Genomic DNA, 12,833 nt, shown 5'->3' on the forward strand with positions numbered 1-12,833 from the left:
GCGATTGTGATAAGTAAGTACCAGGAGATGTCTGATGCTTTTGTTCCCTTTGTTCAATCTTATTATTTCTGCAAAATTTAGTAAATAGAACTGTTTGGGGAAACAGGTTTATTTTAGATTTTCAGTTCGCTTGAAAAGTTTTGAACCTTGATGTTAATGGAGATGTTTAAAATCTTCTGTTCATTCAACTCAGCTGCTGCTTTCAAGTGTCCCAAGTTAACAGAGAGAGAGAAAGTGAATGTTTACACCTAAATAACAGTGCTCTTTTTGCACTTCTTGTCTGTGACAGATGTTGGCTTGCTCCCACCTCGTGTAGCAGTCAGTCATATCTCCTCCCACCTACGTAGGATGAGTGGGAAAGAAGACAAACTCCTCAGCATCTCTGGCCCTCGTAGTAAGGAAGTGAAGACTACCTTCATTTACCACTTCTTTTTCACCTTACTAGCAGCAGCTAAAATAAGTAAAAAAAACTACTGGTGCCAAGCAAAATAAGGCAAAATTTGTAAGTGTGAGTGTGAGGAATGTTATTGGTTTTGGTTTATGGTAGCAATTAGGGTGGCTTTTCAATACCGAAGTAGGTGCATGAAGCAGTTTGTTCATGGAATTGCACCAGACAGCTTCAAAGATTGTTGTACTTCATCTTTTCTTCATTAGAAAAGAAATACCTTACACTGTCTGTCTTCAGTATGAAATACACGGTTCTTTAGGAGTTCATACATCTGTGTTAAACTGCGAAAGTGGGACCTTTGCAAGAACTGGGTGAATCATTACATGCAAGGTGTTGTGAAAATCAGAGGCACTGAACACTGCAATTAGAGTGTGTATGTAGTAAAAATGATTGCTTAAACATTAGTGTTGAAATGTATTACTAGGTGGCTTCAAATTTGCATTGCTAGACTTGATAACTTTAACTGCACTGATCAGGCCTCAGCTGAAGTATTGCGTACAGTTCGGGACTCCACATTTTAGGAAATATGTGCAGAACTTGGAAAGAGCCCAGAGAAGAGCAACTAAAATGATTTAAGGTTTAGAAAGCATGACCTATGGGAGAAGACTAAAAGAATTGTGCTTGTTTAGTTTGGAAAAGAGAAGGCTGAGAGGGGACATGATGACAGCTTTCAAGTACCTAAAAGAGTGTTACAAAGAAGAGGGAGGAAAATTGTTCTCCTTGGCCTCTGAAAATAGGACAAGAAGCAATGGGCTTAAACTGCAGCAAGGAAGGTTTAGATGGGACATTAGGAAAAATTCCTGTCTGGGCAGTTAATTACTAGAATAAGTTGCCTAGAATGATTGTAGAACAGGTTAGACAAATATCTAACAGGGATGATAAAGATGGTGCTTGGTGCTGCCGTGAGGGCAGGGAACTGGACTTGATGACCTCTCAAGGTCCCTTCCAGTTCTAGTATTTTGTGATTCTATGAGTCTATGAACTAAAGAGTCAGCAAATGAAGAAAAAAGATGTGGCCCAGCAAAGAGGAATGAACCAGTTTAAGTTTCAGTTGGCTCCTGGACCATCATACTTTGCTATTTATATTTTCTTTATTAGAGAGTCACAGCAGGAAACTATAAAAATTTCTCATCACATTCTTGCTAACAGGTTCTACCAACACATAGAAATAGTCTAAAAAAATGTTGGATCCAACTACCACGACTAATATTAATGCCCCACAGACTATCCATCCACTTCTATTAAGCTCACCACTCTACAGATGCCCTTATTTGTACATTCTGAACTGTGCAGGATCCCCTGAGACACAAAGAGACTTAATTAGACACTAGAATCCAAACAGCAGAAGAGGTTGCAAAGCTGTACAGTTATACAAGGCAATCCAAATCAGTGAAACTATGATGATTTACATCAGTGAGGATTTGGCCTATATGTTTAAATCTCATGAACAGATCTCATTGCCCTGAAGACATTGCTTGCAGCAAATGCAGGACTCCACAAAAGTGTTCTATAATCACATTTCAAACAGACAGCTTTAAGAGTAGTACAACAGTTACATTAACATAATCAATTACAGGATTCCCAAAACTCATTCACAAGTTGTTGCTCAAATCACTAAATAAGGGAACAGGATCAGAAGCTCTCATTACATACTGATTTTTTGTGGGTATCTGAAATCACTAAAATAACGGCATTGGAAATAACCATGCATCCATTAGCCTGCCTACTACTACTATCTACTTAGAAAGTGTTATGGTGAGAGTCAATAACGTGCACGCACAGCGAGTGACATTGAAAAATCAACATTCATTAACAGTCACTGCCCCTGGAGCCTACCTAACATGCCGGCGCTGCAGTATGTCTGTGCTCTTGGATTCCAGAATAACCATGATAACGCTGTGCTGTTTGGTGACTTTTTAAACTAATGTCCTTGTACCCCTACTGCCAATCACTGGCCCAAAAAGAAGGGTTCAGAAGCCAGAAAGGACCACTGTTATAATTTAGTTTGAATTCCTGTGTAACACAAGCCATAGAACCTTCTCAGAGTAATTCTGGTTGAAGATAGGGTCTTTAAAAATGGGTAGTGATGAAGAATCCACCACACCCCATAAGTTAGAAATGTGGTTAAAGATGTGCGCCTTATTTCGAGTCAGAATGTGTATAGCACCAGGTTCCAGCCACCGAATCTTGTCATATCTTTAACGTTTAGTGTGAAGACCCCATTATAAAGTAAACACTCCCCTGTGGGTTCTTATAGACTGTGATCAAGTCATCCTCTCAACCCCCACTTTATTAAGCTAAAGAGATTTTGCTCCATGAGTCTGTTCTCTAATCTTTTGCTATTCTCATGGCTCTTCTTTGAGCCTTCCGTGGTTTCATCAATATTCTTCTTGAACTGTGGCCCCCAGCACTGAACCCATCGCTCCAGCAGTGGTCACACTAGCACCAAATACAGAGATGAAATAACCTCTCTACTTTTACTTCAGAGTCACCTGTTTATTCATCCATAGCTGCCCTTTAGGCCACAGCATTACAGTGGGTGCTCATGTTTAGCTAATTATCCACCATCACCTCCAACATAATTACTTCCCAGGACAGAGCATCCCGTCTCGTAAGTATGGCCTACCTTCTTTGTTCCTAGATGTATAACCTTACATTTGGCCATATTAAAAACACTATTAGCCTGCACAAGTTTACCAGTCATAACAACATGAAGTAGTTTTCTAGATTAGATTCACTATAGTTTAACCACAAGGAAAAGAAAACAAGTGAAAAAAACAACAGAAAAGCATTTGATGAGAAAGTCATGAAGGTGCCCTACCCTACTATAAAAACTCCCATTGAAAAGTCAGTTAGCACATCTATTAATACATCAGTATCTCAAATTATTTCCCACATTCCTTATATTCCCAAGTATAAAGATTGCAATAGCTCAGTATCTCTTGTCACACACTGATTTTAAGTGACAATGGCAGTATCAAAGGTGTTTCATGCTTTGTCAGCCAAGCTGCAGAAGAACTTTTAGTAATGAAGTATGGTAACTCTCAAGAGAGCAAAGAGACAATCATGGATTTGTTAATACTTCCCTTTGCAGATTAAGTCCCAAAGGAAATGGTAACCCGGTGTATTTTTTGTCTGTCATGGTCCTGTTTTGATTCTTTCACTCAATGAGTTTTTTAAAAATATTAATTACCTTAAACTGTCTACAGTGAGATGGAATTTAACAATCTGGCTGTGAAATGGTCTTATATCGATAAGTTTCACTTACCAGAATGAAGAGGCAACGAGAAGCAAGTTTTGTGTGCTCGGGAATGGTAGAAAACACTGACAAAATCAAGCAACCAAATACAAGAAGAAAACTGAAAAAGAAAAAATATTAAATAATTGTTAAAAAACTATATAAATACATCCATCATTCGCGTGTTTCACAAATAGGACCATTTATTACAATACTATATATTTAATAACCAAGGAATTTTGGTAGAATTACATATTTATAAACTTACAAGTTCCTAAATAGCCATATGATAAAAGGTAATAGAATTAAAGGAAACAACAGAAGAATTTTTCTCAGTGAGATGACAGAATATGCAACTTCTCGTGACGTTCCAATCTGGGAACTATACCCAATCTAAATTAGTATCTGATGCTGGGTAATATTTTTGGACAAAATGTTTATTCATTGATAGAGCCCAGCAGATGTGGGTTGATCAAAATATTTAAAAATGTGGGCTGATTTTGCCAAATTGTTTTGTTTGAAAAATGTTATGGAAACACTCAGACATTTTGCTTCAACGTTTTTGAAGCTGAATGTTTCAACTTTCATTCTAAATGCCTTTATGTTTCAAAATTTACTTCAATGTTATTTATTTATTTTTGTAAGGTAAAAACCCACCCTGAAATGAAACCAAACACTTTGCTTTGTTTAGTGAAAATATGTTTTGATAGTTGAGCCATTGTACAGGGGGAAAAAAACCCTCATTCACACAGCCCAGTTGTCTAAGGGATTTTGAAGACAGACCATTAATGAGGCTTTTCCATAATCTGAAAGATCCTTTGATGCTGGCCATAAAACATCTCCACTGCCACCCACCCAAGGTAGTTTAAAGTGACCGAAGTCACAGACTCTGTCTCACGGTTGTGTATGGCATTTGGGTACATTTGGCAATTCTGTGATTTTCAGGTGTCATTTTGAAAATGATCACATTTTGAAAAGAGGAAAATAAAACCTGATGCTAAATTCTCACTAAGTATTTTTCCAGTCAAAGAAATTAAAGGCCACAAGCTGAGCATTCAAGTCAGAGCTGCGTATTCATGGACCCAAGGATTCAAGGAAGGAAACTATTACATTTAATTAGTATAACCAAATGAGAGCAATTTGGATTACAAAGACTTGGACTTCTGTAGGACAAAGCAGTCAGCCTCTGCTTCCTGCATATTATGAGATTGTGAATAACAGTGCATTTGGAGATTTGTTTATTGCAGATGACGGGTAAATGTAGAATGTATGTTTAATTGAGTTATATGTCATATCAAATTCATGTATAAGAAACTGATACAGTACATATAAGCCAATATGATCTTAATGATGCCAAATACACTATAAAATATTTATCCATCAAAGTATAACAATAAAACGGCTTTCTACACGCTGACTCACAAAAATAATTTGCTATATTTTTCTTTGTGACTGGTATTTTAAGCAAAATGTTACTACTAGTATTTCTATAATGAAATTTGGATTGCATTTTAACTAGATATTGAATAGAAGTCAAATTCTGAAGTCCCAACTGTATTAATATTCAAATCCTGCTCCATAAGAATTTCCATGGAGTTTTGCCAGAATAAGGCCTGATTATTAACAGAATAAAAATTTCAGGATTTGGCTCTTTATTAACAGAATAATTATCATAACTATGCCTGATGGAGTGACAAGAGGGGCGAGAAAATACCTTTCATTGGATTAAGCTCTCTGAGACAAGCTTTCTGTCTCCTCACCAGTAGACATTCCTCCACTAAAAGATACTCCCTCATCTACCTTCTCTCTACAATATATTGGGACTGCCACTGCTATAACTACGTTGCGTATGACTGATGGAGTTATATTGGATGTTCTGAGGAAAGGGGAACAGCCTCCTTGGCCCCTGGGCAAGGTGTGTGTGGGGGGGGTGGTCTCTGTGCTTCTGGAATGGGGCTGGGCCTCAGATGGAAGGGGTAGGGGCTGGGAAAGCCAGCCCTCAGAGCTGCCCAGACCATGGCACACTCTGCCCCTACAGCCCTCAGAGCCACATATGGGTGCTGCATATGTCCAGGGGTGACTTAAAGGGCCAGGGGTTCCTGCTACCACAACTGCTGCAGTAGCAGCGGTGACGACTGGGAACTCCAGGTCCTTTTGAGTCACCGGGCCCTTGCACATCTTCCCCCTTTGGCTCCCCATTTTACTCTGTTGGTGGACCTGTCTGGGGACGTCATGAACTAGAATGGCATTCAAGCAGTGTGTGTAGACCCACGGTAGAATTGACAGGGTCCAATTCTCCCTCTAAGCAGAATAATCATGAATAAGGTCTCTGAACTCTGTCTTAGGGTTGCCAACTGTCCCAGATTGGTCTGGTGTTGACTGAAAGCAGCATCCATCACCTGGCACCTAGTGAAAGCAATCTCAGAAATTTTAATAAGCAAAGCACAAATAATGGCATTTTGTCATGTTGGGAAAAATACTCCTACAATAGATTCAGGCAGAATAGTCTAGATGTATATGGCACTGACTTATCTTCGTAGGGTCTGCTCACTGGTTGAGTTACCTTCGATGAATAGACCTAATGGGAGTGAGTGCGTGGAGAATCAGGTTCACAACCTCTGCTTCAAAATGCTCCTAACTGTGTGCCTCTAAGTAGCCCTCTGGCATTGCTTTTTTGCATTCTCATATTGGTTTTACTTCTTTTCTCTTCCCCTTGCTGGAACTGCTCTTTCCCTTCACTGTGTCTGTTACTGTTGCCCCCAGGTTCCCCCTTCCTGATGTCAACTTTCCACCTTCCTTTTCTTCTTGTGGTCTACCTCCTTGTATATCTCCTCCTCTTAATGTCTGTTTGGCTATGTCTACACGTGCACGCTACATCGAAATAGCTTATTTTGATGTAGCGTCATCGAAATAAGCTATTTCGACGAATAGCGTCTACACGTCCTCCAGGGCTGGTGCCGTAAACGTTCAACGTCGACTCTGGGCAGCACCACATCGAAATAGGCGCTGCGAGGGAACGTCTACTTGCCAAAGTAGCACACATCGAAATAAGGGTGCCAGGAACAGCTGCAGACAGGGTCACAGGGCGGACTCAACAGCAAGCCGCTCCCTTAAAGGGCCCCTCCCAGACACACTTGCACTAAACAGCACAAGATACACAGAGCCGACAGCTGGTTGCAGACCCTGTGCATGCAGCATGGATCCCCAGCTGCAGCAGCAGCAGCCAGAAGCCCTGGGCTAAGGGCTGCTGCACACGGTGACCATAGAGCCCCTCAGGGGCTGGAGAGAGAGCGTCTCTCAACCCCTCAGCTGATGGCCACCATGGAGGACCCCGCTATTTCGATGTTGCGGGACGTGGATCGTCTACACGTTCCCTACTTTGATGTTGAACATCGAAGTAGGGCGCTATTCCCATCCCCTCATGGGGTTAGTGACTTCGACGTCTTGCCGCCTAACGTCGAAGTTAACTTCGAAATAGCGCCCAACATGTGTAGCCGTGACGGGCGCTATTTCGAAGTTGGTGCCGCTACTTCGAAGTAGCGTGCACGTGTAGACGTGGCTTTTGTCTCCCAAGCAGCCATTGCTCCTTCTCTAATGGCCTGGCCTTTGCTCCTGACACAGCCACCGCAGGAGCAACTTTCCCCTTTCCCTCTGCCAGCATTTACTAAATATCTAGCAAGCAACAGCTAATCTGTAGCTTTGAATTTGGAATAGTTTCCCACTATGCTTAGCACTGTAGTCCACACGCTAATCTGTATTCACATCTATGGAACATGGCACTTGATAATTTTGTTGTATTGTGTAATTTCCTTTAAAGCTATAGCCCAGTGGTTACCAATCTTTTCAGTAGCACGGCACTCTTCACAGAGACAAAAAATTCTGTGGCACACCCACTTTTTTTGGCTGAATTGATTGGTCATAAAGGTCACGTTCACTTACATTTACTGTGGTTACAGTCTTATCAGACAGGTTTTCAACACAGCAGTGCATACAACAAGCTAAACAAGGATCAAATGCATCAACGTTTCAAGTCCACCACAGAATACACCATCTTAGACAACAAGTCCATTTTCAAAATCTGCTCAATGCCATGCTAGGCATGTTGAGTAAATGAGGAACCACTGACAGCAGGCTCCTCTCCCTGCCAGCCTGTCAGAGCCAGGACGTGGCATTTAAACTGCATCCCAGCTCTAGCAGCCTCCCTCCTGCCCTCCTCCCCTCTGCCACAGCAGGGAGTTGGGGTGGGCTCCCTGACAGCTCGTGCGAACAGGATCCTACGGGGTTGGCATGAACCCTGTGCCAGCTGGGACTCAGGCAACCATGCTGCTTGAGCCCCTGCTGGCATGTGGTCATCATCTCCTTCGCTCCCTTCCCACACCCACCGCAGTGCCTCTGCAAAGAGCCACAGTGATGGGAAATGGATGAATTTTCACAGAACACTTGAATAGTTCTCAGGGCACAGCACTGTGCTGCCGCACACTGGTTAAAAACCACTGCTATAGACCTCAAGGACAGATCCAATTCTAACACATCATCCAAATGACCTTTAGGGCATTAAATTGTCACTTGACCAGTTTCCACTTTGGGTACTGTATGATTTTAAAACAAATACTGGAATCTCCATGAATTACCAGACTGACAGGGCTAGAAACAGCAGAACGAGGTCAGCACTGTTAAAAATATCAGTATAGTCTTCCCCAGAATGACCAGCATACCAGGGTCAGTTGCCTCCCAAGAACCACGTCATGGTCCGGAATGGCTCTGCTGCATCCCTGCCTCAGTTTCCCTTCAGCCTCAATAGCTCCCAGAAGTCTTTTGTAGGTCCAACAATAGCAGCCCTTCACAGAGTCTGGTTTATTAAAATAAAATTCAAAATCATCACAAGGTCTTCTAAGTCCCAGAATAATTCAAGCAGCTGTTCCTCAGCCTCTTCTACTTCAGAGTCTGGCTCAGAGACATCAGCAGGTAAAATCACCCCTCTTCTGCTCCCGTTGCGTTAAGGTCCCATAAAAAATGTTGCTCTACTCCATGTGAGTTTCTTACTGTGTGTACTACTTTTCCAGCTTTCGCTGTCTTTCAGGCCCAAAGTCTTCCCCCAGTCAAGGGTCTTCTGAAGGAGCCTTCTGCTCAGGAGCCTCTGCCACAGCTTTCTTCCCTATTTCCTGTTCTCTTCTGGTTCTTTATAGAGACAGGACCTGTCTGGCTGCATGGAGAAGCTGACAGTGAGGCACCGGTGGATTGGACCAGTTTCCTCCCTAAAGGGTCCAGTCTAACCGGTGACTCCCAGCTTACAAGTTTTGCAGTACCAATCAGAGCTCATCAATGGTGCAAGGCAGGAACAAATCAGTTACTGAAGGTGTGGTGCAAGGAAGAGGTAACGATCATATGTAGTTAAGGAAATTCTTGCATATTCCAGGTGTGTTTCCTAAACTACAGTAGTTGACATATTAGCCAAAAAGATGGTTGGATTTCTTTTGAATTATTATTAGAAAAGCCAGATGTGCAAGCATAATACATGGTGGAATTGTTTTCATATTTATTCATCAGATGTGAGGAAGCACCTCTTTAATACACGACTGAAAACAAATTCTACTCTGAAGATCAATTCCAAGAAGAACCTGCATATAATTTGTTTTCTGAAGTACAGAAAAAGCAAATATTGGAGACTCAATAGACTTCTATGACATGCAGAAGGGCAAAACAGCCCATTTCACATGCACACACAGAGACAGCAGGCAGTTTTCCAGGCACCAAACAACTCCCCAAATCAATAGCATATGTCTATTTCCATCTTTGCAGAGTGACACACAGGTGGCAAATACACATGATGTTCTCTTCCTGCCGTCCTTATTCAAGCAAGTCTCCCATTGATATCAATTGAAGTTTAACTTGGATGAGCTCTTGAAATATGAATCCACTGTGATTACATCCCACAGCTGACAAGCCTGTCCTCAGAGCTGCAGGAAAGCATTGGCTCGCTTTGCTAATGGTATGTCTACACTTAAAAGCTGTAGCTGCTTCTTCTGTCATAGGTACTCCACTTCCCACTGACAGCACAGTCTACACTAGGACTCAGTTATGTTAGTATAACTGTGTAACTTAGGGGAATGGATTTTCCACTACCTTGAGACGCGCAGTAATATAAGTTGCTTAGACCAAATCTATTTTACGGAAGGCAAAATAAAATGGACTGAGGACTGACAGCAGCAGAATGTGATCTCTACCTACTGAATTGTTCAAGCCATAAACGAGTTATGCTCTAACACTTTATGCATACGTACTGAAAATTATTCTTGCTTATCTGTAATGCTGCCTCAACCTGGAGCCCCATTAACGCTAGGTATCTTATAAACCAGTGGCGTCCAACATGGGGCCTGCGAGCCAGAATCTGGCACATGAAGCCTTTTTATCTGATCCACTGAGCTGGCAGCAGCGCCATTTTTAAATGGCTGCTGGGTGGCGCTGAGCCACATGTGGCTCTTTGAAGAGCCACTTGTAGCTCCTGCTGCTGTTCCCTCCTCCAGCTCTCATACAGCGCAGCAGGAGCAGCTCCACGCCACAATGTATGTCGGGGGGAGGTGGCAGAGGTCGCTGTGGAGAACATGCGCTCCATCCCTTGTTGGGGTTTGTTCCTGCATGGCCCCTGTAACAAGTAGCTCCAGCATGCGCTGGTTCGCTTGCTCCCTGGGTAGCATGGTGGAGGAGCAACCCTGTAAGGGTGTCAAGCCACTGAATGCACTGCTGAACGGCATCCCACAGCCTGCCTACCACAGCCAGACTGGCATCACCAAGGAGCTGCCGAAGGGCCAGCTGTATCCTACCCCAAGGAGGTGCTTCAGGATTTGTGTGCCCTGCTTGCCATGATGAGTAGTGTCCTCAAGGTAGCAGCACCTGGATGGACAGCCAGATGATGGAGGGACTGGCTGGCTTGGAGGACCAATGGGAGGGTGTGGAGACAGACAGAAGGACAGGTCTGGGCTGGGCTGGGGTGGGAGGGGGAGTCGACAGACGGACTGGCAGGGCCAGAGGGGCAGTGACAAGTTGTTGGGATAGACAAATGGATGGGCTGGGCTGGAGGGGGAGGAGGAAGTTGTTAGGACAGATGGGCAGGCTGACCTGGAGAGGCAGTGGAGAAGGTGGGCTAGAGGAGCGAGTGGAGGTACTGGGTCTAAGGTTCGGGGGTGGTTTTGGTGTGTGGGGGGTTTGAGGATGGGGATGGGGGTGTGCCAGTTTGGGGCTATTTTGTGTATGGCTCCCAAAAATGTAAAAAATTGCCGTGTGGCTCCCGATGAAAAAAGGTTGCACACCCCAATGTAAATGCTTACTAAGACAAGTCATTGCTTTGAAGAATTGATAGTCTAAAGCGATGAGACAGACAAAGGTCTGGAGAAAGAATGAGGGGGCTGAGGCAAAAAGAGATTCAGGGCTGGATTCACAATGAAACGTAGGCTTGATGGCACTGAGTTTCTAGAAAATCACTGGGATTCATGTCTGGGTTAAGTGCGTCGGCTCCTTACACAATGAATAGGGAGAGACAGGGGACTCAGAATATAGATAACAAAAGCCATCATGAGCTATGTGGACAGCTGCCTAAGATAGCCAATGGGAAATGCCAAGGTGAGGGGTGTGTGCTACCTTCCCTCCTCCACTTCCCCAATCTTCCTCTCCACTGGGAGATAGGGACCTGAGTCTGGGCTGCTGGGGAGATGCCTGCCTCTTTGGGCACTGGGTGCTTAAGCCTTTTTTGCCAGAAGCTATGGGGCGGAGGACGGAAGAATGAGGAAGCAGCATTAACAGCAGCAGAAGCATAAGCACAGAGGCAGAAAAAATCAAAAGTCTAGGGAACTGTTATATTTATCTGAGGTATATTGTAAGTGTACATAGACAAGTACACGTCTAGGGAACTGTTACACTTAACCTGACTGAAGGGTTCAGCAACAGCTGAGTGGGGATTTTGTGAATCCTAATGGAACCTGATTCTGGAATTTAGGCACCTAAACTTGCAGGTAGGTGCCCACATCCTTTCGTTAATCTAGCTCTCAGTGATTTGTCTAAGGTTACACAATAATCCTGTGGCAGAACCAGAAAATGAACCCAAATCTCCAGTCTAATCCACTAACCACAAGAACACTCTTCCTCTCAGAAGACAATTAACATACATCAGAAGGATTGCTACCTAGATGATCAGGGAGGACAATGTATTAATTCATGAAGGATTATAAAATGAATAGAGACAGACTCGGTCCTGTTTAGCAACTTATGATCCAAAACAAGGTAAAAGTCTGCAAAAGCCAAGCGCACAATTTAGATTAGCCCTGGGTAGCCATAATTTATTTTGCAATTATTCATGCAGACACAGGCCCCATGGCACTACATGGGCAATATTCTTGGAAGGATACTTTGCCAAACCATTACTCACCCTTCTATCAGATGATTCCATCATACTAATTTTTTCCAGAACATGCACACAAAATGAGGCAATCATAATTATTATTAAAGAACCAAATCAACATCTTTGAATTCAACTAGTGAGACACAAACAGAAGCCTGAACTGAATTACCTTGTAATTGTGTGTTCTAACACCTGTTTTCTAACTCCACCATTTTTGTACTCTTTTTCCTTATACTCATCACACTGTGTCTAAATTTAAGACTGTAAGCTCTGCCAGGGAGAGCTTTGTCTAGACTCTGTTGTCTCCTAAACCACTCAGCAAGCTTTCAGGTTCTATTGAACACATCGAGCAACAGCAAAATCATTAGCTGCCATTTAATAATTTCTGACACCTGTTTATCACAGACATGCTTTTCAGAATAAAGCAGCGGGTATTTGTTGTATTGTGGGCTCTTTATTTTAAGTCAATGTATTTGGTCTATGAAATGGAAATGCCTTTCTCCATTTCTCTGAACTCCCCTATTTATTTCTAGCTTTGGAGCAAAATAATGTGTTTCACCTGTTGCGATCGAAGAGTGACACTCAATGCAGGTTAAATTGAACATGTAGAACTTTATTAAATTTCATGCACTATTGTCTCCATGTGTTACTTCCAGACTAACTTATGAGCTTGTTTCCCGCAGGCCATTAACAACAGTCCCAGCGGGGAACACTGTCTATCTGATTCCAATTCCACTGCTCATGAGACAGCTTTT

The 12,833-nt window shown here is 42.9% G+C and overlaps 1 protein-coding gene across 1 annotated transcript in view; it reads right to left on the reverse strand.

The window, feature by feature from the left end:
- The window catches only part of KCNQ5 (potassium voltage-gated channel subfamily Q member 5), a 459,915-nt gene that overhangs the window by 141,681 nt on the left and 305,401 nt on the right, over positions 1-12,833 (reverse strand). Inside the window, exon 2 of the mRNA XM_074988875.1 lies at positions 3,717-3,807. Within this exon, the coding sequence (XP_074844976.1) occupies positions 3,717-3,807 (91 nt within the window). The remainder of the gene's footprint in view (positions 1-3,716; positions 3,808-12,833) is intronic.

The sequence above is a fragment of the Carettochelys insculpta genome, chromosome 3 (assembly GCF_033958435.1).
Source record: "Carettochelys insculpta isolate YL-2023 chromosome 3, ASM3395843v1, whole genome shotgun sequence".
In the NCBI taxonomy this organism is placed as follows: Eukaryota; Metazoa; Chordata; order Testudines; family Carettochelyidae; genus Carettochelys; species Carettochelys insculpta.